The sequence below is a fragment of the Colobus angolensis genome, unplaced genomic scaffold (assembly GCF_000951035.1).
Source record: "Colobus angolensis palliatus isolate OR3802 unplaced genomic scaffold, Cang.pa_1.0 Scaffold2, whole genome shotgun sequence".
NCBI lineage: Eukaryota > Metazoa > Chordata > Mammalia > Primates > Cercopithecidae > Colobus > Colobus angolensis.
In genome coordinates, this window is record NW_012115154.1 from 23619925 (window position 1) to 23645772 (window position 25848).

The 25848-nt window shown below is 52.4% G+C and overlaps 1 protein-coding gene across 3 annotated transcripts in view; it reads right to left on the reverse strand.

Annotated features, from left to right (window-relative positions):
* Positions 1-25848, reverse strand: part of CNPY1 (canopy FGF signaling regulator 1) — a 106733-nt gene that overhangs the window by 56773 nt on the left and 24112 nt on the right. The window contains exon 1 of one of the 3 annotated variants that reach the window (XM_011941541.1): positions 5764-5836. In XM_011941541.1, the coding sequence (XP_011796931.1) occupies positions 5764-5793 (30 nt within the window). In that variant the 5' untranslated portion in view covers positions 5794-5836. Of the gene's footprint in view, positions 1-5763; positions 5861-17776; positions 17890-25848 lie in introns of those variants that run through there. The other 2 variants (XM_011941540.1, XM_011941539.1) reach the window with 2 other exon arrangements.

The following is a 25848-nucleotide window of genomic DNA, read 5'->3' on the forward strand; positions in this document are numbered from 1 at the left end:
TTTTCTCTTATCTCTTGCTAAAATCATCTTGTGTTATTTTGATAATTAATTTTTTTTTTTTTTTTTTTTGAGGCAAGGTCTTACTGTCACCCAGGCTAGAGTGCAGTGGTGCGATTACACAGCTCATTGCAGCCTCGCCCTCTTGGGCTTAGGTGATCCTCCCTCCTCAGCCTCCTGAGTAACTGAGACCACAAGTACACGCCGCCACACCCTGCTAATTGTTTTTTTTTTTTTTGTATTTTTGTAGAGACAGGATCTCCCTGTGTTGCCCAGGCTGGTCTCAAACTCCTGAGTTCCAGCTATCCTCCCACCTTGGCCTCCCAAAGTGCTAGGATTACAGGGAGGGGTGAGCCATGGCAGCTGGCCTTAAAATTTTTAACAAAGGAATATTTGAAAACCCGCATAGAGTCATGAGACAGGTGAGTATTTGGCCTACCTGATTTGCACAAGGCCTGGAAAGCCACACACAGGGGTCCTGGCCACTGCTGGGCCAGTGCAGGGATCTCCAGGAGCCTCTCCTGAGGCGTGCCCTGGTGGCCCCGAAGGAGTTCAGGCACCTTCCCCAAAGCTTCAGGCAGCTTGAGAGCTCCTTTGCTAAATAGATGAGCTTATTAGTGGACCTCAGGAACCCCCTCAAATATTAGAAATGACCATTAATCCTGCATTTTCGTAGAGAAGGGACAGCAGAGCTCTCCCAAACATGCACACCGAGCCTCCATGTGGCTGGAGAGGCCTCCTTTCCTCTGATGTTTTCAGAAAGTTCAGGAAAAAGGACATGAGAAGGACCCAAAGAGCCTAATTAACTTTGACTTGACTTCAACAATGGGCAGGAGAATAAGACCCCTTTTAATATAAAATTAAAATCTCTCCACCAGAGCCCTATCCTCGCCAGCGCTCTCTCTCTGATTGCTTTAAATTGGTCTTCTTGGCCGTGTAGGACTGTGGTGGGCGGGCCCAGGAGCCCAGACTCGCCCATTCCTGGGCAAGTGTGTTCACAGAGCTCTGACAATGCTGGCTCTCGGTCATTGTCACTCTCCCTTCTCTGGCCCAGGTTAAGCTACGTTGTGGGGAGATCAGCTGCTGCCAACGTGGAGGCCAAGCTGGGATCACTTCTTCATTCCAACTGGAGAGAAGGGAAGTTCAAGTCCAGCAGAGGGTGGGTGGGTAGACGGTGACACTCAGAAACGTCAGCCGGACCCCTGGCCCTGCACAGGCAGGACAGCAAGGTTGTGGCTCTCCAGGGCCAGCTGAAGAACAGGACACTGTCTCCACTGCTACAAAGCATCAGAGATGCCCATCTTCTTTGAAGCACGGCCATCTTGGTCTTCCTGCACTTCCCTGTTCTGTTAGAGACCTAGTTATAGACAAGGCTTCTCCACCTAAGAAAAAACAACTTTGCCCCAGCCATGAGTATTCTGGGCTTCAGAACCTGGAGGTGTTGAAGACTCCAGGAGGGGAACTGGACCGCCGGCTCCTGGTGAGTAGACAGAGGCTGGGAGTGGCTGTTTCCCAGTCTTTCATGAGACACCCAAAGTCTGACGTTCTACACGGAATCTTGATCCACATCGGAGGCCCTGAGCCTCCAACCTTCCTTGGGGCTGGGTCCTTCCGCCATCACCCTCACCCATCCCAGCTTCAGACACCTTTGGCCTGTGTTTGTTTCCTAACCTGCTGTAACAAAGTGTCCCAAGCTAGGGCCTTGAAACAACAAAAATTCACTCTCTCACAGCTCTGGAGGCCAGGCGGCCAAGACTGAGGCACCAGCAGGGCCGTGACCTCCCTGCAGGCTCAGGGAAGGGTCCTTCCTTCCCTCTTCATAGTTCTGGCGGCTGCTGGCAACCCTCGACATTCCTTGGTTTGTGGCCGTATCACTGCACCTCTGCCTCCCAGGGCCCTTGACATTCTCCCCGGTGTGTGTCTTCGTGTCTCATCTTATCTTCTTATGAGGATGCTGGTCACTGGATTAGGCCCTGCCCCACCCCACCCTGCCCCAGTATGACCTCATCTTAACTGACAACATCTACAAAGGTTCTATTTCCAAATAAGGTCACCCTTCAAGTGTCTTTTATTTTTTTTTATTTTTTGAGACAGAGTCTCATTCTGTCGCACAAGCTGGAGTGCAGTGGTACAATCTCGGCTCACTGCAACCTCTGCCTCCCTGGCTCAAGCGATTCTCCTGCCTCAGCCTCCGGAGTAGCTGGGATTACGGGTGCCCGCCACCACGCCCAGCTAATTTATTGTATTTTTAGTAGAAATGGGTTTTACCATGTTGGCCAGGCTGGTCTCGAACTCCCAACCTCAAGTGATCCACCCGCCTCAGCCTCCCAAAATGCTGGTATTACAGGCATGACCCACTGTGCCCGGCCCACATTTCAAGTTTCTGAGTGGATGCAAATTTGGGGGGCACTGTTCAATCCAGTGCACTGCTTCACCGGATTTGGGGCATAGTTCCACAACCACCTTAGCCTCTTCCTGTCCTGCTGATGTGTCTCTCTCTCCACACTGGCCCTAACTATAGTCAGAGGTCCACAACTGGCAGCAAAGGTTTTTAAATGGAAATAAACACACATCACCAGCAGGGTTTTTTTGTTTTGTTTTAGTTTTGGGTTTTTTTGTTTGTTTGTTTTTTGTTTTTTTGGAGACAGAGTCTCACTTTGTTACCCAGGCTGGAGTACAGTGGCGCAATTATAGCTTACTATAGCCTTAAACTCCTGGGCCCAAGCAATCTTCCTCCCTCAGCCCCTCTCCCCTCCACGACCCCTGCACCTGCCCAAGTAGCTAGGACTACAGATGTGTACCACCATACCCAGCTATATTTTTTTAAGAAAGATTTTTACAAATAGGGTCTTGCTATGTTGCCCTGGGGTCTTGAACTCCTGGCCTCAGGCGATCCTCCCACCTTAGCCTCCCAAAGTGCAGGGATTATAGGTGTGAACCACTGCCTAAGGCCAGGCAGCCTTAGATCATTCTTTATATGGTTACAACCCCACAACTTTCTTTAAACATTGGTAGCTGGATTTCAGTGAAGAAAATTCCAGACTTTTATAGAACAGGGTTTCTCTGCCCTCGGCACTACTGTCGTGGGGGACCCAGTGATGCTGTGTTGTGGGGCTGCCCTGTGCACTGTGGTGCTGAGCAGCATCCCCGCCTCCACCCACTGCATACCAGGAGCCTCTCCTCCCCTCTAGCTGTGAAAACCAGGAATGTCTCCAGTCACTGCCAAATGTCCCTTGGGGAACAAAACCATCCCCAGTTGAGAACCACTGGCATAGAACCTAGCTCCAAAAGTAGAAACTTGGGCTCAGTCATTCTGCTGAGATGAAGGCTCTCTGCTCTCCAGTCTGATGGTCTCCCTATCTCGGCCTTCCACATAGCTTTGTTCAGGTGGAAACTTTGTGCAGTTTGACTTGATATCCTTGGCTATAAACTGAGCCCAGAACCAATCTGACTGTCCCCAGACACAACCCGCCTAGTTCCCACAGGCACGCGTGCCCTGCGTCCTCAGGCCTCGACTGAGATCCGATGCTGCAAACTGCGTGACCATTCACCCTTTCTTCTAGGTGTTAACAGGCTTCTCATTCCAGAAAGGCTTTTTTGAAAGGAAAATTTGGGCTCATACTATGCCAAACTTCTTGGCAAATAATTGCCTTCTGTGCTACATGTTGATGTTTTTAGAAACAGAAATTCAAGAAATGGAATCTAAATAACCTGTAGATAATTAGGCTAGCTATGACATTTAAGTTCGAGCGGCTTCAATAACCAGCTTAGAAGTTTTAAAACAGTGTCTGGACAGCGCAGTCTGGTGTTGGACACCCCCAAGCCTTCAACCAGCCGGCCCTGATTTATAGGCTGCTCAAAGCGTGTCCTTCTCTTCCTCTCTCCGCAGCTTAGGATATCGGCACTTCCCTGTCAAATGGGGCTGTGCCCACGGTGACACGGCCAGCATTCAGAGAGGGGATAATTCCTTATTTGTACTTCTGTTTCCTAAGACCCGCCCTGTTGACCCTCTGGGAGCTTTCTCTGCATTCAGCTTCACACAGTCACACCAGGCAGACAGCAAACAGGGAATCCCAGCAAGAATGTCAGGCCCAATGGGTGCTGGCCTAAGAGAGAGCCTGGACAGAGCTCCAGGGCGGTATCTCAGAAGTGGGGAAAAGGCTTGTTTTGCTTCACCAGTTCCCTAGAACCACCTAAGACCTGTCAGCCCGAAAGACCTCTGGCCACTGTCAGCCCGAAAGCAACAGCAAGAAGCCCTGAGCAAGATGAGTGGCCCTTGCTGTGTGCACTGTCACTCTCCCTGCGTGGATTGGGTTAAAGTGTGAGAACGAGACCAATCTGGATTCCACACTGACAGCTTGAGCAAATAAAGAGGATATGCGTCAACATCTGCTCAAACTGATACATAAGATTTTGCAGAGATCAATGTCTAGGAGGATACTTCATAAATTAAAATGATACTAGAATTTAGAGAGGAAAAATTGGTTCTGAAAATTCAGCGTGATTGGTTTTATAGCTGATGGATGACAAAGCTAGCTTCGTGGGTTCTGCTGCCAGAGGGGGGCTGTGTCTCTGTGTGTCCCTGCAGGCTCTCTATCTTCCTGTAGGTCACTGCCTTTCTCAGCTGTTCTTGGACAGCGTTCTCCAGCTCTTTACAAGGAGGACCCCAGATAACCCACTGCTGTATTTTATGGTTCCTACCACCTCCTCTGAAAATATGTTGCTGAGAAGTTTTTTTCAATCAAATCCAACTGAAAAGAACTTGAATTCTAAAATCCCATAATACCTCTACAATGTCTTCCCATATTATTACAATGGAAAAACTGCCTAGCTCATAGAGTTGGGTCTAAAACACACACGTGCTTGTGCCTCACCGTCTCCTGGCCATGCGCGTTGGGAGTCCCTGGGAAACACGAGGGACAAAGTTCATCTCATCAGTCAGGAAAATGCATGCCCTCGCGCACCGCCTGTCTGAGTCTACAGTCAGAAAACAAAATGTGCTCATTTCTCCTTTACCGGTATTACAACCAAAAGAATCCCAAATCGATACCCACTCAGTGTCCTTCTAACAGATACAAGCTCTGCCCATCACTCGAGAATCTTCTGTTGCAGTTAGAGTAACCAAGCATAAGCCCTAGAGTGAGAACCTCCGCGTGGCTCCCACCACACAGGCAGCCGCAGAAACAGCGCCTCCCAAACCGCGCGGCCTTGCTCACCCTCCAAACCCAGGCGGCGCCCGACAGGAACGGCTGGAGGGAGGAAAGAGCCAGGCACCTCTCATTCAGGGTCTGACATTGTAACTTGGCACGTCAGTGAGTCTGCTCGGATATTCCGGCTCGGAACATGCCCGTTCGCCAGAGAGGGTGGGGAAACGTAACGAGCTTGTGCCTCATTCCCGATGGCTCTCCACGCCACGTTAACGTGTTTAAGCCCACGCCCAAGTGAGGCGTGCACATCCACCTCCCCACGGGTGCAGGGCGCCCCTCAGAATGGCAGCGAGGCGGACGCCCCGGCCAGCGCAGAGCGGGACCAGCTCCGCCACCCAGTGCGTGGGAAGTCCCGCGGCACCAGCAGGCTCCATCGCTTCGCTCCATCCTGGTCCCGCGTGAAAGCCCCGAAGGGCCAAGTGGGTATCAAATGTGAATTCCACTCGTCCACGGCGCCGAGCGTGATGAAAATCTGAGCGCCTCTGACCGGGGAAGCAATAGCTATGGGATTAAGGCGAATTTCTTATGGCGACCAGAAAGACGTGCAGTTGGTAATTACCTGCTCCCTGTGGTACCGTCCGTCCTTCATGCCTGGCTCTAACCGGACAGACTCTCGGCGGCTTTGCTCTCGCGGCATTGTTTCAGCACCCACCAAGAGGATTAAAAATAATCTCTTTCCCTTTTAATTTTGTGTCCCCCACATCCCCTCCTCCTCCCCACATCCCCTGGGGACGGCATGAATTTTAATCCCTGAGGTTTGAGAGGGGGAGGGGGTGTTAACCCCTTGTTGAGGGGGCGGCCCGAGGCCTGGAAGCCCGGGGGGAAAGGTCCCCCTGCTGGCCCCGCCGGGAAGAGCACTGCGACCCCCCAGGACACTGACGATGCCCGCCGTGTGTGTGCACTGCCCAGGCCAGCGGGTTAGGGGCCCCAAAACCGGGAAGCAGGAGAAGCTGCCTTTCCTTTCCCCTGACCCAGGCACAGTCTCCTGATGGCCTCAAGTGCCTCCTCTGGTGCCCAGATAGGCTGCCAGCTACGTAGCTGCTCCACGCCTTCCCGCGCATGCACACAGACACACACACGCACACACACGTGCACGCACATAGCACACACATGTGCACACACACCATGCATGCATAGACACACAGGCACGTGTACACACGTGCACAGACACAAACACACATGTGCACTCGCACGTGTGCACACAGACACACACACATGATGCAAACACTTGCTCCTGTTCCCCCAGGTTTGAATTTCCACCCTGGCCTTTCTGATGACGTCAGACCTTAGCATGCGCGGCTGATCAGGAAGGCGAATGGGCCGCAGGCAGGGGCCATATCTCAGCCTGCTCCACTCACAGCGTCGGGGGGGTGGCCAACTGCACTGAGCCAGGCAGCCCTGGTGGCAGGTCTGGGCAATTCATAGAATTGGGTCCTGAACGCCCCCTACTGCCCCTACAGCAGCAAGGGGCTGGCGTGGAGACTGGAACGTGATGGGACGCCAGCCTCTAGTGAAGGCCACAGTCAGGCCACAACTAACATGCAGAGCACAGGGCTTTCTGGGCACCGAGGGAGTGGGCACTGGGCAGCTCCCGGGCAGGAAAGATCAGGCTGGGGAGTCAGAGCTCGGCCTCGGCCCGGTGTCTATGGGCAAGGGACCCTGGAGGGCATCACCTAATTTCCTGGGAGGATATGACTGAGGAGGTCGGTGGCTCTCTGGCTCCGGTGGGCACAGGACCTCAGCTTGGGGAAAGGGAGGTTGAGACAGCCCAGTGGTGACCTGGCTGATGTGAGAGCAGTTCTGTGTTCAGCAGAAAAGGCGGCTGGATGTGCAGCACATTGCAAAGGGCAGGGAGAAGGCTCCGCTCAAAAACAAACAAGTGGAAAAACACCCCTGCATCCCCAATGCCCTAATGCCAAATCCAGCATTTGTGGGGCTCCTACCTTTGTGCCTGGTCAGCATGCAAGCACTTCTGGGATGGACCCAGCATTGGTGCCAGGGCTCCAATCTTCATGGACTATTAATGCCAGCTGTTCCCATGTGCCCTGCCTCCAGGAAGGTGAGCTGTGCTGGACCAGCAGCAGAAGCTTCAGGGGAGAGCCTTCTCTCTGCTAATGTTTGATCACTTGGGAGAGGAGGAAGGGAACATTTCAACTGCAGATGAATCATGATCCAGAGATGGGAGAAGCCAAGGGCTTACAGGTGCACACACTCAGGCACAATGGCAGCCAAACACATAAGGCATAAGGATACACTCAAGAAATGTACAGAATCCACAGGAATAAGACAGAAAAGCTTTACTGAAGGACATGAAGGAAGCCGGGAATTAGCAGAGCACATACCATGAGACAGGTCCAACCAGCTGCCTCCCCAAAACCCCTTCTCCCTTCCTTGCCTACAGACGGGGCCTGATTTAATCCTAGAGGGTTTCGAATAGGGAGGTGACATTCAGGGCCCATCCTGCCTTCCACGGGGCTGCAGAGGCTGGAAAGCAAAACCCTACACTTCCAAGACTCATTTGCAGCTGGAGGGTTCTATAGGATTGGGGCCATGTTGTTGGATGCATTCCTCTGTGATTTGGAAGGTGGTGGATGGAGAGCCCGACTTCTCACCGATTCTGCTGTTCTCTGGTAAGCACGGTCTACAGTCATCGGGATTTTCTGGAGAAGTCTACAACATCTTCTCATGGGAATCAGTATGGGGAGGGTGTTGTGATATGAAGAGGCAGGTAAATTCCTTTCCATTTAGAAGAGCTCAAGTGTTTCTGAGATTTGCAACTGGAGGCTGGCAGGTATATTATTTGGTGCAAAATTTGGCTGTAGGTAGTAAACCCTCCAGGATGAGATTCTGGGCTGGGCTGGCCTCACCTGGAAGGGTCAGAGGCAGTGGGGTCCAGGTGCTGTTTGAAATGGCATGCTGTAAATCCATGGCATGCAGTGGTGAAACAGGGACTTGCAGCATTACCTGTGGTCACCTGGAGTGAAGTCCCCAGGGAAGGGGAGACTGTGGACAACTGATCACCCACCGCAGCAGACAAGTCCTGGGTAGGGCTGGTTATTTCTGCAGTACTGGGAGGTTATCAAGCCTACGGGCTGCATTGTGCTTGAAACCTATAGTTACAGGTTTCAGGAAACTTCTCAGGTCACCAAATGCATCCAGAGCCATACTGAGGTGCCTTTCTTTGTCCCATGCTACCAGGCTTCTCTCCAGTGACCAGTAACCTGCTGTATGGTCACCACACTCCACTTTATCCTCCTCCTGGACACAGCTCGACTGTTTCCAGCCCCTCTTCCAACTAAGTGAGGACATGTGCTGGAGTCCCAGCCATGGAATGTGGGTAGAAGCAAGGCCCCTTATTGTTAGCCCTGCCTGTAAACATTTCCCACAGAATCCTCAATGCTCTCTCTCCCCATCCACCTGCTGGATGAAGAGGACTCTGGGGCTTACAGGAGGAGGAGCCACAAGACAGAAGAGCCTGGGTCCCTGAATGACCAAGTGGAGCAGAGCCCCCTGCCAACTGACACTAGACTACAACATAAGCAAGAAGTCAACTCTCAACTGTCCTGGCAATCCACACTGACACTAGGCCGTGTTATGGTTCTTAAACTATCCTGACAAACACACTCAGTAAAGAATGATGCCAGCAATTTAAATAAAAATGAGTGATGGTGTTTCTCTTTTTAAACAAGATTAAAAAAAAGAAATAAAATAGAAGACGGTACACAATCAAAGCCACCAAACAAATTAAAAATGTATACAACCCTGAGTCCTAGGGACACAAGGACCAGAGCATCCATCTGTTCATGCTTCTTGCTCTTCTTTGAGAGGAAAGGAACATGAGGACTGTAAGTAAAGGAGCCAGGGCTATTTATTACTCAGCATGCTAACATCTGCTCATGTCCTCTACATGGCTGAGAGATGAGACCCACGTGTCTCAGAAGAGCAGGTCCTTGGCCAATGAGAGTTATGGAAAGAAGAGAGAGTAGCAGCAGAGATAAAGGGGGAAGCTACCTGCCCTCCAGTCCCTCCTTCCAAGGACTCTCAAAGCATCAAAGGACACATACAAGGAGCAAAAATAGAGGATTGCATCAGTTCCTGAGGCTGCTCCAGGGCCAGTGACACCACCAGGAATGAAGCTGGACAAATCAAGTGAGGGCCTCATCACAGCTTTCTGTGGTTTTTGTTAGTTAGTTAGTTAGTTTGTTTGTTTGTTTGTTTGTGATGGAGTTTCGCTCTTGTTGCCCAGGCTGGAGAGCAGTGGCACGATCTTGGCTCACTGCAACCTCTGCCTCCCGGATTCAAGCGATTCTCCTGCCTCAGCCTCCCAAGTAGCTGGGGCTACAGGCATGCGCCATCACACCCGACTACTTTTTTTTTGTATTTTTAGTAGAGACGGGGTTTCATCATGTTGCCCAGGCTGATCTCAAACTCCTGACCTCAGGTGATCCACCCGCCTTGGCCTCCCAAAGTGCCAGGATTACAGGTGCAAGCCACCGCGTCCAGCCTCTGTTGAATATTTTAAATGAAACAAAATCATGTGTCTGTGCATAGCTTTCCATCTTATTAAGAACAATGCTACTTTTTAGAATAGGAATTTCTACATTATCATGGAATTCTTTTGATTTCTAAAAACAACAACAACAACTTCAAAACTTTATGTTTTAAAATTTCATAAGTAATACGTTTATTATAGAAAAAATTTTAAAAGATAAACAAAAAAAGAAAGAAAGAAGCTCAGGAGTAATACTGAGAGACAGGAACTGTGACTACTGCAGTGTATTTCCTGAGGCTCCCTCCTGCCACAAATAGACACAGACATGTAAGAGGGCATCCGTATGTACAGGTTAATAACCTCTTTTTTGCCTTAATAACAGAAAATACCCTTCTGATTTTTTCACATGGCAATTTACAGGTTCCTGTGAACAACATTTTCTTGCACCATCATCTTTCTCAATTGTTGCTGAAGTAATTTACTTATTACAGTGGCATCCATAGGCCAACAACCCTTGCGAAACAATTTAGGGGTGGTCCCTTAAACTCCTGGTTGCTAAGTGCGGCCTCCAGCCCTGCTGCCCATCTGCACACCATCCCTTTCTCTTGTGCTTGCAAGAAAATGCAAGTAAGTACTAGGGACTGTTGTCACCAACCTAATTTTCAGACACTGGGGACCCTGCAGGCTGGTCTCACTGTCTTCTGAGCTCTCTGCCTTCGTCTGCGTGTGACCCTGAACTGTGGCAGGTCTGGGGACCGCCCACCAAAGAGCCCTCCCACCCCCTTCCTGCTAATCCCAGACTCTGCCCCTGCTCACATGCCCAGGACAGGTCGCGCCCCCACAAGGCCCCAAGCTTGGGTCTAGACCACTTGCCCCACAGTTGGTCTAGCCACAGGCGTTAGAGGCCCTCCGGACCCATGAGATATGAGGGGGAGTTCTGGGGGCTGGGGGTCGGGGCTGCTGGACAAATGTCCTCCTTGTTAAAAAAGAGACCCCATGCAAAGCTGCTCACTTTTCTGCTCTGAGCACCGCTGTGGGCTGACTTGCGCCCCCTCCTGTTCACTTCCCACCCACCCCACACCACTCACCCTTCACTCTCTAAGACGTGGCATTCACACTGGCAGCTGCTGAGGTCTCTGGGTCAGAGTGTAAGCTCCTATCGGGGAAGAATTCCTCCCCTAGTCCACACCACACATAGACCCGGAGTGCTGATCCAAAGGAGACCAGTGCCAGGGCACATCAGTAGGAATCCGAGCCCCAAGGCTGCTGCCACCAGGGTCCAGGAGCCGGCTTCGGGCACCTTTCTTTGTCCCCCTCCCCACCCTGCCCAGCTGTGGTTCCTTGGTCCATAGAAAGCGTAGGCCGCTAAACCAAAGCTGTCAGTGCTGTAATATCAGGATTCAGAGATGTTCTGATTTTCTTTCTGCAGAAGGAGCCATGAATTGTTGCAGCATTGTTTGGGCATTAATAATCTTCCCAAATGAAATACCTTTAGGCTACTGTATCATGCTGGGGACAGCCATCTGCTATAGTAGCTTTCAATTTTTTGGACATGACCCACTTCTTACACCAAAACTCATTATATAAAGTGTGACAAAACATACTTTCCTTTTATATAAGAGGTACTCTGATATTTGATATGTATGTCTACATTCTTGTATGCCACTACACAGATTTCATGGCCCTCTAGTGAGTAGGAAAATTGCTGATAGACCGAATCCCCCTGCACCTCCTGACTGGCCTGTTAGAATAGCCTGCCCTCTCATTTTGTCCATGTACAGTTGTGCAGGTTGCACACTGCACAGCTCCAGGATGTTATAGTGCCCTGTTGTTTCATAGTACCTAACGGGATGGGGTAGCTCTGTCAATAGTGTGGGGGTAGAGGGAAAGCTTCCCTTCTGCTCCCTGTGAAGGTTTGTTGAAATGACTGAAACACAGATTAACAGGGGAAAAAAGCAGACAAACATTAATGTGCGTTAGCATGGGAGCCATATGAAATATGAGACTCCAACAAGGGCAAGATGGTTGAGACTTAAATATCCTTTTCATGGAGGAGAAGGAAGTGGGGGGCCATGGGCCATTTTAGAGGGATAGTCAGTGATTCTTAGGAGAAATGAATGGACCCAGGAGGCAGATACTATCTCGTCAATGATTCTCTTAGGAAACTGACTAGGACCAACAAGTTACAGGAAGGTGAGGGGTAGAACTGCATCGTGAACAAAGATTTTCTTCTTATGTGACAAAGCCTCCCAGGTCATCACTTCGAGCTGCCCTCAGAAGAACAGACGAAAAGTCTGTCTGGGGGTGGCAGCGACCTTTAGGCTTTTCTCTCCTCTGGTGGCTAAATCTTTCCTGGTTATTTGATCAAATTCCTCGGGAAGAGATCTTGACAATTGTATTTCTTTTGGAAAGAAGTTTCCTAAGTCGGATAAGGATATTCCAGGGAGAGTCTCTCTGCACTTGGGGGCTGGAGGAGGAAACAAGGTTAGAAAGTTCAGGATTCTGAGAAAACTTCAAAGGGCTTCCAACGTCCTTTAATTCAAGTGCTCAGCTTGCCAAAGCGCTGTGCATTGGGGTCTCGTACTCCTCATCCCAGCGCTAGCAAATGGTATTGGAATTTGTCTAAATTAACTTATCAGCAAATTAAATTAATACTAATTTGTCAAAATTAAGTGAGTCACTAAAGCTTTCTGGGCCTCATCTGCATTTCTAAAATGACGTTAATTACAGCGGCCCTGTTTATTCCCAGAGTTGTTTTTTAAAACTTCAGTTAAAGAAGCATGAGGCGTTGGTGCAAACCCGATATTGGCCTTGTCCTCACTGCTGCTGTTGGTACTTTCTGATTGTACTTTCCGAGTTTCGTAGAGAGCGAGGCCTTGCCCTCACACTCAGCAGAGGCAGAGGATGCCCCTGAGCTCTGCTTCATCGCTTACGATACCCTCGGTGAACACACATTTCCTGGGTCCCTATGGGTAACACACACCTTGTGCTGGTGATCCTGAATCCAGTGACTGGAGTTCGGAGGCTCAAAATCTAAAAGCAAATGTGAGCCCCTCGACTGCAGCTCCCTGACCCTGGGTGCCCCCCGACCCTGGGTGCCCCCCTGAGAGCAGCAGTGCGTGTGTACCCTCATTCAGGAGGCCGGCCTTTCGTCACTGGGAGAGGAGGCGGGTAAGCAAATGTGAAGTAACTGCCTCCAAATTGTTTTGTGCTGTGTTGCTCTGTTTTAGGAAAAAGTGCCATTAATCCAATTCGTTTAATAAATAAATTAATTAATAATAGGGAAATAACCGCAGTGCTGAGATGCTGGCTGCATTTTGCTGAACAGATGAGGCTTTGTGCCAGTGCTGAGGAGCTATCAAGTGAAGACATCCCACCTACTGTGGCAGCGGGGGTGGTCTCCCACCTGTCACCAACAGCCTGGGGCCCGAGGAGGCAGCTCTCTGAACTCTCGACTTTAGTGAGCACTCCCTCACAGAGCCTCGCTGTTACTGCTGTTCTGAAGACAGAGACCTCTGGGAGCCGAGCACGTGCTCCCCGCATATCACGGACATCGAGCAAGATGGGGCACGTGAATTTCGTTTCTCAAGGAGAACAGCACTAAAATCCTTGACTAGGGAGAATGTTTCCAATGGAGCAAGGCAATCAATCCCCAGGAGCTGAGATCTATGTACATCGTGTATTACTAAACAGCTTCCGTCCTCTGTACTTTTACAGGCTGTCCCATAAAGTTGATAACATTGAAGGCTTCTGAGCTAGCTTGAGAATGATGTTGATTAGAATAATATGCATTATTTTCTAATCTGCACCATACGACCCACACCTTCCTACCTTCTAGCCTGCTTGGAGGGTCAGCCTCAGATGATGGGAAGGGAGGCCAACCGGGCCTGGCTTTGAGGCTCCCCAGAGCACCCCCAGTCTGCTGAGTGTGAGGCGACTGTCCAGTGGGTCTTGCTCTGTCTAACTCAAGGGAAGCTGGGGCACCCTTCCTCGAGAGTCTTGCTGCCTAGCTGGCCAGGAGTAGAGTATGGATGGAGTCACACACCCTAAGGTCCTTCCCAGGAAGGAAAGTCTTCCAGCCTCACACAGGCCTCTGTAACCATCACTCAAAGGCAGGTAAGCAGCCCTGGTGCTCAGAAACCACAGCAGCCCTACAGAGGGAACGCTTTGCTTGACGGGACCTTTTAGTACTGTCTTTGTTGGGATTCTCCCAGGGCTGTTTATCGGGAAGGTTCTGGAAACACTGGAGTGGAGGGGAAGTTCTACTGGAAGGCAGCCAATGAATGCTGCGTTTGCAAGCCAGCTGCCGTGGCAGGGGGAGGGTGGGGGGAGAGAATTCTACCAGGAAAATCCTAGAAGCCGGTGTGGAACGTGCAGTGGGATGCTCGCTGGCGAGTATTCACAACCCCTGCCCTAGGGCCTGAGAGCTGATTCCCTCCCTGCCAGGCTGAGTGCTGTCAGGCAGGGAAGGCGGAGCTGGGTAGGGGAGTTGGGGAGCCAGAAGAAGAGCGAGTTCTGCTTGGTCCTGCCAGCTGCTCCCTGGACCTAGGGGTCTGGGAGTCACCAGGCTCCAGGGAGTGACCCCCCAACCATGGTCAGGGCACCCCTTGCCCATGGGCGGACATAGGGAGCCAAGTGAGGAAGGTCAGAACAGGGTGAGGCTGGGGGCGCGATTCCTGCAGCCCTGGACGTGGGCGTGGAAATCCTCTTTGTGGAGACCTCTGCTTGCTCCTCGGGGCTCACCTGAGCTTCCTGACCGATGCTGGGGCCTCACTGCTGGGCCTCACGTGGAAAGAGCCAGTTCACACCCCTGGGCTGGGGGATTTCTGTCTGAGCTGCAGTGGGGCTAGTAGCAAAGTATGCAGAGTAGAAAAAAAGCAGGATCCCCACATATTCCGGGGCTCCTGCGGCACAGCCAGACCCAAAGTCCCGCCCACTGCTGGGAGGACACGCAGACCCTCATGGGCACCTGGCCCCCATCTGTGTCTGTCCAAGCCCCACATTCATGCCAGGGACTGAACCAGTGTGGGCAGAGGCCTGCCTACAGCCACAGCCCTCTCACTTGCCACTCTCTGGGGGCCTCCTTTGACTCTTCTTCTCAGCAAGGGATGCCCGACCTGAGAGAAGCTGGTTTGCACATCTCCTCTGTCCACACTGCCCTCCCCAGACCCACCCCAGCCCGAGGCTAGACGGAGAGAATAGCCCGGTATGGACACAGGCCACTTTGCACACATGGGGTCTGCACAGTGGCCGAGAGGCCACTCACTCGCTTTGCTTCTTCCCCTGGCTCCCCTTGGGAACTCGGGTTCTCGGGGAACCCGCCTCACCCCTCCCACAGAGGAACAGCCTCTCCAAGGACCCTGTGGCATCAGCACCCTCAGCTCTGAGGACACGGCCCGTGTTTCATTCCATCCTGACTGAGGTCCAGAAAGGAGAAAAATGCAGGCAGGGTGTCCTGCCGCCCTGTGGCCAGCCGGACCGGGCTGAGAACACCTCTGGCTTCGAGGCTTCTCCAGGCAGGATGACGGAGGCCCGAGACCCTCTCGTTTGGCAGCTGTGTACCTTCTTTTGTGTTTCACTGAAGGCCAAGCTGAGCACGGGCTCTGTGAGGTGCTGGGTGGGAGGAAGAGAGTGGCCCCCGCGGTAACACCAGCCTGGCCCCCATCCAAGTCCAAGCGGGGCAAGGGTAGAGCTGACTTCACACTGCCAGATCCCCTGCTTTCGAGCTTGGCCAAGTAGCCTGCTGGCAGAAGAAAACAATGCCACAGGAATGTGAATCACAGCAAGGAAGGGTTTTCTAACTGGGAAGGATGAGAGACCTTCTAGAAGTTTCCTGGGGAAGATGGTGCAGCTCTTTGAAGCATGGGAGTGGTGGGACCTGATGGGGTCACTCCACTGTGAGTTAGCCAGAGGCAGGAACTGCTGAGCCACACCCCCACCGCCAGGCCACGCCATTCCCCAACACGAGGGCTTTGAAGACGAGTTCTCCAGCACGAGGAACCCACACGCATGCCTACAGGGCGCGTCATGTTTGCAGAGAGAAGTCTCTGTGTAATGCTGGCCTGGGCTACTTCTGACTGAGCAGGAGCCCCAGGCAGAAAGATCACCTGAGATCAGCACCAGCTCCTTGTAGCTGCAACTGGGCACACTGGTGAATGTAGCAGTCTAACTGCTTTCAAATTGCTTTGCACACTGAGCGTTCCTGACAAAATCAGAAAAGTTATTTCAACTTGATCGCCGTGAAGTGGAACATCCTTCAAGACAACAGAAAGCAGGGGAGGGTGTGGCCCATTTTCTCCAGGCAAATTTAATTCCATTCTGGGATTAGACACACTGGAAAGGCTCAGGACTCCCAAACGTGGACTCCTGGGTCACATCACTCAAGGATGAGGTGTGAATTCGAGGAGGGTGGAAGGTACAATTTGGTGCCATCCCAATCCCCGCATGGCCCTCCATCCACTGTGGGAGCTGTGGCCACTCAGCCCGATTCCCCCTGTTCTCATCAGTAATGCAGAGACGCTATTCTTTCTGCAGGGTCACTGTCAGGACTTGAAAATCACTTAAAGACTGTCGCCCAGCAGCTATCAATAAGGAAGGGCTACCCGGCTCCTCCCAGCCCCTTCCTCAGGGCTCTGCAGTCATTTCCTTGGCTCTCCTTTGTCGGCCCGGTAGAGAAAGACTTCCTTTCTGCTGGCCCAGGAGCGCTAATGATGGGTCTGATAGCCCAGATTGAAGTTATTGAAGTATTGAGACTCAACTGATCTTCAAAGCTATGCCAGCTGGCACACACCCCCACACCTACACATATGGACACACAGACAGGGACTCACATCTTCCCTGGCCCTGCTTGACAGTGGGAATCAGCTCCCGGCCGGGTGTCGGGGACCAGTACTGTTCTGGGTTTTGTGGAGGCACATGTCCTGCATTCAGGTGACCACAAAGGACCTTGAGATTCCTGGGTGCAGGCGTCAGACTTGCAGCAGAGCAGCCAGTGGGCCTGCACGGGGTTCCTCTGGTAGACTGGCCAGACATGCCTCTTGAAGGATTCATCCTTGAGTGTGCCTTTGGGGAGGCAACGAACCCAACAGGGACCCCTGAGAGCCCAGCACTCTCCTGTTGGAGGTACTGGCCTGTGGATGGAAATTCCTCCCTCATTCATAACTGAGGCACATGAGAAGCCTGAGGCACTTTCGGTAAGGGCTGCCTGTCACAGCCCCACAGTTCAACCACGGCACCCGTCGGTGACTCTCCTTTCCTGCCCTGTCCTCTTTGGATGGGTACACAGCTCCAGGAAGACATGGACCCCGCACAGACAGCCTAGCTTGCATTATTTAAGGCAAATGCAGTGCACCAGGACAAAAGAAAGCTGCAAGAAATCCAGACCCACTTCTGTTTAGCTTTGAGTGAGTTGGGATATATTGGGGAACACCTTTCTATTAATATTTCTCTTAGAATGATGCTGAAATTGGCTTATGTGTTCTGGGCACCTAGTACCTGAGGGCTCAGAGGGGAAGGTGTCCCCTAATGGGTCCCTCCTGGTGTCTTAGACTCCATCCTTCCAGCACCCCACTTACCACCTCTGATCCTCAGGGGGAGCCCCTCTCTAGGTTGTGTAAGAACATTTTTTCTTTCCCCATAGCCAAGTGTCCGATCTGTTCCAGAAAGTGGGTCTTACAACCTGCACCCCCAACTAGAAATCTGCAGATCTTGGAAGGGGAGGGAGTGTGGTACCCAGGAGGGGGCTGCTCTGCTTTGAGCATCTCTAGGCCACCCCTTTGGCCTCTTCTGGGCCCCCTGCTGGCCTCACCAAGAACCATGGACGCGCTATTTTTATTCTGATGAAGAACAGTGCCGAAACGTCTTTCGACTTGACGAGACACAAAATTTAGGTGCTGAGAGAGATACTTCAATTTCAAGCTTAAAGATTACTTTGGGTCCCCCAGGACTCAGAAGCAATTTAGAGCTGATACCCTGAACAAGAGAAAGGTTAGAAGATTAAGACCAACTGCTGTTTGGATAAATGGTTGGTAATTGCCCATATCCGCAATTATACACTGGCACATAATATCTTTTCCGCTACCTTTCTCCTCTCCTGCGTCCCATCAGGATTGATTCGGAAGGAGCCCACCTTGGCCTTCTTCTGCCGAGCCTTGGTGATGTCGTGCTCCACCTCGTCCATCAGGGCCCTGCACGCTAAACAAGACACGAAACAGCCGTGATCAGAGGAGGAAGACAGCCAAAGCCAGGCCTGTGCAGGTGGCCTCTCTGGGAGGGGCAGAGTGACTTCCTGTGTGCCACCCTCCAGCTAGAACAGGGACAGCGCCGATGTGCCCAGGACCTGGGGAGGACTCTTGTCCTCTGCAGAGTTTTCAAAGATGGCAAGACAGACTTTTTTTTATGTTCCCTTTTGTATTTTGTGTTTTCAAAACCATATACAATCTACTTTTACATTTAAAATGTACTTTTTTGTTTTTGAGACAGGGTCTCACTCTGTTGCCCAGGCTGGAGTGCAGTGGCACTATCTCAGCTCACTGCAGCCTCAACCTCCCACACTCAAGCCATCCTCCCATTTTCACCTCTGAGTAGCTTGGACTACAGGCACACATCACCACACCAGCTCATTTTTTTTTTTTTTTTTTTTAAGAGACAGGGTCTCACTATGTTGCCTAGGTAGGTCTTGAACTCAAGACATCCTGCTACCTCGGCCTCCTAAAGTGCTGGGATTACAAGTATGAGCCACCATGTCCAGCCTTAAAATGTGCTTTCCTATTTATTTATTTATTTATTGAGACAGAGTCTCGCTCTGTCACCCAGGCTGGAGTGCAGTGGCACAATCTTGGCTCACTGCAACCTCTGCCTCTCAGGTTCAAGCGATTCTCCAGCCTCGGCCTCCCGAGTAGCTGGGTCTACAGGTGCTTTCCTTAAATACAGCAGACGCTCATCCTCTGAGTCCATGGGACCTGGAAGCCCCTCTGGGTTGCAATAATTATACCCAAGTAGCTTCTGCACTGTGAGAAAAGTTGTTCGAAACTAGGCCCTTCTCCAAAAGATGCATTTTTTGCTGGATTTGAAGTCGAAGGGGACTCTCTGAAATTTATTTTTATGGGAAATGCAGCTGGCTTTGTCACCTAAAATCCCTTCTCCCCAGGCCATGGTTGCCCAATGGAGACAGCTGAGCTGTGCCTTTGGGTCTGAACTCTCACAAATAAAAGATAAATGAAGTGATGCGTCCAACATCAGCCTCATTTGCTGAATCGAAAACAGATTCTGGCTTTCCTGTCTGTGGATAGAAGTCAGCATGTCAGAGCCAGCCCAAAGGGATGTGGAAGAAAAGAGACAGCGATGTCAGTGTCCTGAACGGCCATGAGCAGAGGCTGCCTGCCCATGTGGACCGCTCCCCTGGCTGTGAAATGAGACCCAAAGCTTCCATCTGAGTCACTCTCCCTCTGTCTGTGTTTTGGGCCCTGTTAGAACAGCATAGCCTTTCTCTGCCCAGGACATGACTTTGGCACAGCTGATACCGCGTTTAGTGCTCCCTTCTCATCCTGTGTCCGAATGCTGGCACTGAGGGCACAGGCTGTGTGGACGAGGTCAAAGGCCAGTTGTGGGCGTGAAGCTGGAACACCAGCATGCTCACTGCCTTCAGGTGTTGCTGGGTGTTGCATTCCACGTGTCATGCCCTGGTACACTCCAGGACCTTGTGGTGGTGATTCCAGCACGATCCCCATTTCACGGACATGGCTTGGAGAGATGGAGGGACTTTCCCAGGTGTCTCCCCTACCCAATGTGCTACAGAAATCAGCAGAGCCACTGTTTGAGGACACAGATGGCACTCAGTCTTCGGAGGCCCACAGCCTGCGTTCCCTCCCAACCCTGCTCTTAGGGGTCAGTGACCTTTGATCGATGTGAGAGAGCATTGATCACTATGATCACCTGTTATTGAGCAGTACATCTAACGAGTGTCACTGGGCTCCTCTGGGGCCTGGAGGCCTCTGACAGAGTAGCCTGTCTCTCTGAGGCTTCCAGGAGGAGAAGGAAGTTTTCATGGCAGAGGCATGAAAACCTGTGTCTCAGGTGTCCCCATGAGCACTTACTGTTTGTACTTGACACAGTGCATAGCGGCGCAAAGCTACTGACCACAGCCAAGCCCCTCTTCTCTAGGAGCAGGACTTACAGCTCCAAGAACAAACACTTCCTTTCTGGCTCCCTTGCAGCTAGGCCAGGGCCTGTAACTTGGTTCTACAACCATGTGTTCTGGAATCTTCCTGAAGAGCCAGGGCTCGCCCTATGCCCTCTCTGACCCACTAAAGGTTGGATCTCAGCTCAGGCCCCAGAACCAGGGTACCCTGGGAGATGTCAGGGTGAGGAACTCAAAGGCGGGTCCTGGGGTCTGTGAGGGGAGACCTCCGTGCTGACTGGGACAGCACCCTCCAGCCTTACGAGAGGGAGATGAGTGTCCAGGTTGTCTAAGCCACTGCTATTTTGAGTTCACTACACTCACACAGACGAGCATCACCTTCCACCTCTGGGATGGAATAAGAAAGGACCCTCCATGGCCAGTGCTCCCCAGTGGGGGATCTTGGCCAGGCAGGGCCAAGGCTGCCAGGGGAGTGTGGGCCCAGAATCCTGGGCCCGCAGGTGGTGGACAGCCCAGTAGGCTCAGATGAGGAGTCCTCTAGGAAGAGTCGGCGGTGACCATGTTACTGCTGAGAATGGGGCCGCCTGGGACCCCTGAGGACAGCAGGAGCGCAGCTTCCAGACGAGAGTAGGAGGAGAAGGGATGGGATTGTCTGACGTCCTTTACCCTGGCTCCTGGGAGAGGGAAGACGGTGGGAAATGGTGTCTTGGAAGTAGAGGCCAAAGTGGTCAGCACAAAGGAGGGGTGGCCACTGGCCTCTAGGCCAACTTCAGAGGAGCCATGCACAGCCCAAGAGGGTGGCTGGCAGCCAGGTGTGAAGGTTCCCTGAGAACCAGGGTGGGCCCAGCCCAGCATTTCCAGGGGCCCAGGTGGCCTCTGCCCTGACAGCCTCCTCCAGCCCTTCCTGGTGGACCCAGGAGCTGGAGATGGTGCATCCTCACCGCCTGGCTGGCAGAGGACGGTGCTGGCCAACAGAAAGAATGTGGCCTTGCTTGCCATCAAGTGCCCAGCGTCAAACCCTGCTGGGCTGTGGGTGAGCATCACCCGGCTTTACCCAGAGTCTCTCCCATCGTAGGGAGGGGGTTGCACAAGTCTGTAGGCCACTCCACGCCTGCTGTCACCTTCCTGGCCCCACACGTGGCCACACCACGCCTGCTGTCGCCTTCCTGGCCCCACTGACTGCTTGGAATCCCTGACTTGGGCCCAGTGACAAGCTGGGGACCCCGTCTCTCCTGGGCATCTCTCTGCTTTCTGTGCCTGCAGACCTGTGCCCAGGCTCCTGCCCAGCTGCCCCAGCCTGAGCCCGGATGCTCCCTGTGCTGTGATCACTGTGGGTGTCCTTGGCTGCCTGGAGCCCCTCAAGGCTGGACTTGCCGGCAGAAGTGGAAAGGGGCTGGCGAGTGGGCTCAGCTCGCAGGGCTCTCTGGCTCCATATTTTAATGTTCTGCTGCCTTCACTTCAGACCCACATTTCACAAGCACCAAGACAGGCCGTGTAAAGGCAGAGCCCCTTGGAGTGTACACCTGTCATGCAGCATCCCCTAATGCCCTGAGCATGGGGGTGGCAGTGGCAGGACCAGGGCACGCCCCCCTACCCAGGCCACGCAGGGCTTCTTGGGGTCAGGGTGGCCCCGTCAGCAAGGGAAGGTGCCGGGCTTCCAACAGGACAGGCGGGCCCCCAGGCCTGCCATCCCTGACCTCCCCTCAGAGGGGCCGCTCCACGAGAAAAGATCATTTTAAATTTCTGCCCCAGGTCACAGAACAAGTTAACAGAGTCACATCAGCGACCTGGGCTCCAGATTTCCAGTCCGGCATTAATTTAAATGTTAATCTGAAACCTTCACTTAAATCACAGGAGTTTAGAGTTTATTAGAGCAGGCGGCAGGAGTGGGGCCTCATGGGGGGATTGGCAGGTCACGTTGCCTGCCAGAGGGCAAGCCCCCTCCCATTGGGCCCACCAGCCCCTGCCATTCTGGTTGCCTCCTTCCTTCTCCCTCCCTTTCTCTCTTGGAGGAAGATTTGGAAATGGGAAAGAGATGGAGGTAGATGTCATGACAGATTCAGATGAGCCCCCGGTGGCTCAGGAACCAGAGCCATCTCAAGGGGCCTGCAAGAGCAGGTGGCGTGCGTGCTGCTTCCCAACTCCACAGTTAGTGACACCACACAGTTAGCCCGGATCAACAGGGGTGGGAGTATTTACACAACAGGAATAGGCAGATGCTACAAATTAGGGCCCCGCCGCCACAACACTCCTGCTCACACTCTGCACATGCCCACAGGGCTGCATGTCCCTAGAGGTGAAGGGATCAATGAATGTCTGAGCATTTGCCATTTTCAAGGTTACAAGCAAGATGCCAGGAAGCCACCGAGGTCTGAGTCTCAGCTCGTGCCTCCCAGGGAGCTCATGTGTGCTGGATGCCATGCCTCCATTCCTCCCCAGGGAGCTCATGTGTGATGGACGCCATACCTCCATTCCTCCCCAGGGAGCTCATGTGTGATGGACGCCATGCCTCCATTCCTCCCCAGGGAGCTCATGTGTGATGGATGCCATGCCTCCATTCCTCCAGAGTGTCTGGGCCACTCTCCCCACCAGCAGGAGTGGCTATGGGAACCAAGCCATCAAGAGCTGTGGGCAATGTGGATTTCCTCCAGTGGCCTTTAGGCCACAAGCAGAGGTGACATCAGAACCACGCGGGGAGTTGCTAGAAGTACAGACCCAGGTTCCAGCCTTGGAGACTCTGAGTCGGGGTCTGGGTTAGGCCTTAGATCTGCAAACGTCTTTGACATGCAAGAGGTCAGTGTGCTCTGCGATGGGGGCCCTCCCTGTCCCCAGGTGCACCAGCTAGCAGCAGCTCTCCTGCACCCTGAGCCTCTCTGGAGCAGATGCTGCTGGCCAGCAAAGAGGGGTGCAGGGGCCACTTTCTCTGGTGCCTCAGATAACATGGCTCATTTCCAGAACAAACAACTTTCTAGCAGTTTCTATGAGCAAGGCAGGAGCCCTGGTACTATGATGGTGGTGATTAAAGTGCTCACACAATTCCTTCCACCCATATTGCGTCTCCTGCATGGCTGTGCCCACACTCCTTTGAGGGAAGACGAAGCCCCGACTCCCACAGTTGCAGGAGGCCAGCAAGGCAAACGTGCCGGAGGGGTGGCTCTCCCCTAGCTCCTGCTCCCCAAAGTAGAAATGGCTGATGCCACAGTCTTTCTTCAAGCCTGGTCTCTAGACATCCAAAAGCGTGGCGGGCCCCACTCTGTGTTAAGAGGAAGCCATGAGAAGAGGCTGAAACTCAATGACGAGCTGAGCCCGTGCAGAGGCCAGGGTGAGCTGGATGCAGCTGTGCACGACCTCCTGGGCTCCTCAGGCCTGACTAACTCAGGAGCATCTCCCACCGCCCACAGGATATCAGGGCCCATGATGGACTCGCAGCATCCACCAGGCCCGCCGTGGTGCCCGTGGCTCAGGCAGGTGCAGGACGGAGCGGGGCTTTGGAATCCACTCTCAGCTTCACTACACCCAAGAGTAGCTTCCCTCCCTCCCTCCCTCCCTCCCTCCCTTCCTTCCTTCCCTCCCTGCCTCCCTCCCTCCCTGCTTCCTTCCTTCCTTCCTTCCTTCCTTGCTTCCTCCTCTCCTTACTTGCCCTGTTGGCTGCTTCTGTCCCCCCAAAAGATATGCTGACATCCCAACCCCCAGTACCTGTGAATGAGGCCTTATTTGGAAATAGGGTCTTTGCAGATGGGATTGATTCAGATGAAGTCATACTGGAGTAGGGAGGGCCTTAATCCAAGGATGGGGCCTTCTAGAAGAGGAGAGATGCGGGGAGGCGACCTCACAACACAGGAGAAGGCCACGTGATGACAGAGGCAGGGACCGCGTTGCTGTCTACAAGCCAAGGAAGGCCCAGGACCACCAGTAATGCTAGAGCTGGAAGAGTCAGGCACAGATCCACCCCTCCAGGTTTCAGAGGGGATGCAGCCCTGCCCACGCCTTGATGATAGACTTTGGGCCCCCAGAACAGGGAGGCTCCACTTCTGCTATTGAAGCCAATAACAATGGGGGTTGTCTGTGGGATTGCGCAGCAGGCTGGGGACACTCACGCACACTCTGAACCTTGTGCTGCTCCGGGCCAGGTGTGGGAGGCGCAGCAGTGAGGGAGGCCGCAGCCCCATCCTCGAGGGTCCCAACCCAGCCGCAAAGACCCCATGAACAAGCTTGGCGAGCTGAGTACTGCTGCAGAGAAAGAGAAAGTTACAGGAATGCAGTTACTCAGGTCCTGGGAAAGGCCCTCCAAGGACAAGCAGGAGTTGCCAGGAAGAAAACCAGAGAGCACGGCTCCTGGGGCAAAGAGTGTGCGCTCTCGGGAGGGCCCAGCCGTAGCACTGGGTGTCTGAGCCATGGGAATGCATTCTTTATGCCCCATCTTCCTCATTGCTTCTTATTCATTTTTCTATCATAAGGATTTTCCCAACTTGAGTGTGGTTGCTGCCATTTTAAAAACTGTTACATAATATCCAATCAAGCAGATGCACCATCATTTCCTAAACTTTTCTATTTGTGCACGTTAGGTTGTTTCAAAGGCTTACAAGATGGATAATTTAGGCTTGTCAAGGATCCTCATTTGAAGCACAGCTGTCTTTTCAGGTTCACCGAGAGCATGGTTGCATTTCATTTGGTCATTTCAACAAACTTTAAGCACTTCTCTTCCGAGTACTGTGCCCCAGGGTGCTGGAGATGTAACGATGAGTGGAAGGAGCCACCATCACTCAATGGAGTTTGCAGATGAAAGAGCAGCATCTACAAGTTCCAGAAAGGAGAAATGCAATGCGCTAAGCAAACCTACATAGATAGGATGGCAGGTTAGAAAAGAAGACCGAAAGAAGACTGCAGTGTTTTGCCGTATTCCATGAAGAGGTGGTGTCTATTGCCCCACCCAAGTCTGGGTTGGACCTGAGACCTGCCTTGGCCGGTACCTGTGGCAGAAGTGACATGCCAGCCTCTGGAGGCATCACCAGCCCATGAACCTCCCAGCCCGTTCTCAGCCTGGGAGAAACAGTCAGCTGATGTCTTCAGCCTTTGGCTTAGGGTAAATTACTCAGCACAAGTTGGCTGGACCTTGTCAAAGAACACAGGGGGCTTCCCTAACAGAATGACAAGTAAGACCTGAAAGATGATCAGGCATTTACCAGGTGAAGAGTAGATGAAGCTGTGTTTGCAAAAACACCCTAGTAGAAAAGTGTGAGGTGAATTTGATGCACAAGAAAAAACAGTAGCCCACAGTGGCTCACTCCTGTAATCCCAGAACTTTGGGTGGCCGAGGCGGGTGGATCACTTGAGGTCAGGAGTTTGAGACCAGCCTGGCCAACATGGTGAAACCCTGTTTCTACTAAAAATACAAAACTTAGCCAGGCATGGTGGTGGGCACCTGTAATCCCCACTACTCAGGAGGCTAAAGGGAGGTGGAAGTTGCAGTGAGTCAAGATCATGCCATAGCGCTCCAACCAGGGTGACAGCAAGACTCCATCTCAAAACAAAAACAAACAAGAAACTAGTAGCTCAGATACCTGGGGAGAAAGGAGAGGGAGAAGTGTGTTCTGTGCTGAGGCTATAGAGGTTGGGGGCCAGGCCAGGCACAGCCCTGCAGATACAGGTAGGGAATTATGTATCTATTCTCAGCCAAATGGAACTACTGCAGTATTTTGAGTAAGGTGAGATTTGATGAGATTGCATTTTTCTTTTTTTCTTTCTTCCTTTCTCTCTTTTTTTTTTTTTTTTTTTTTGAGAGGGTCTTGCTCTGTCTCCCAGGCCAGAGCGCAGTGGTGTGATGTCAGCTTACTGCAGCCTCGACTTCCTGGGATCAAGTAATTCTCCCACCTCAGCCTCCCAAGTAGCTGGGATTACAGGGGCATGCCAACACACCTGGCTAATTTTTGTGTTTTTGTAGAAACAAGGTTTTGCCATATTGCCCAGGCTGGTCTCAACTCCTAGGCTCAAGCAATCTGCCCACCTTGGCCTCC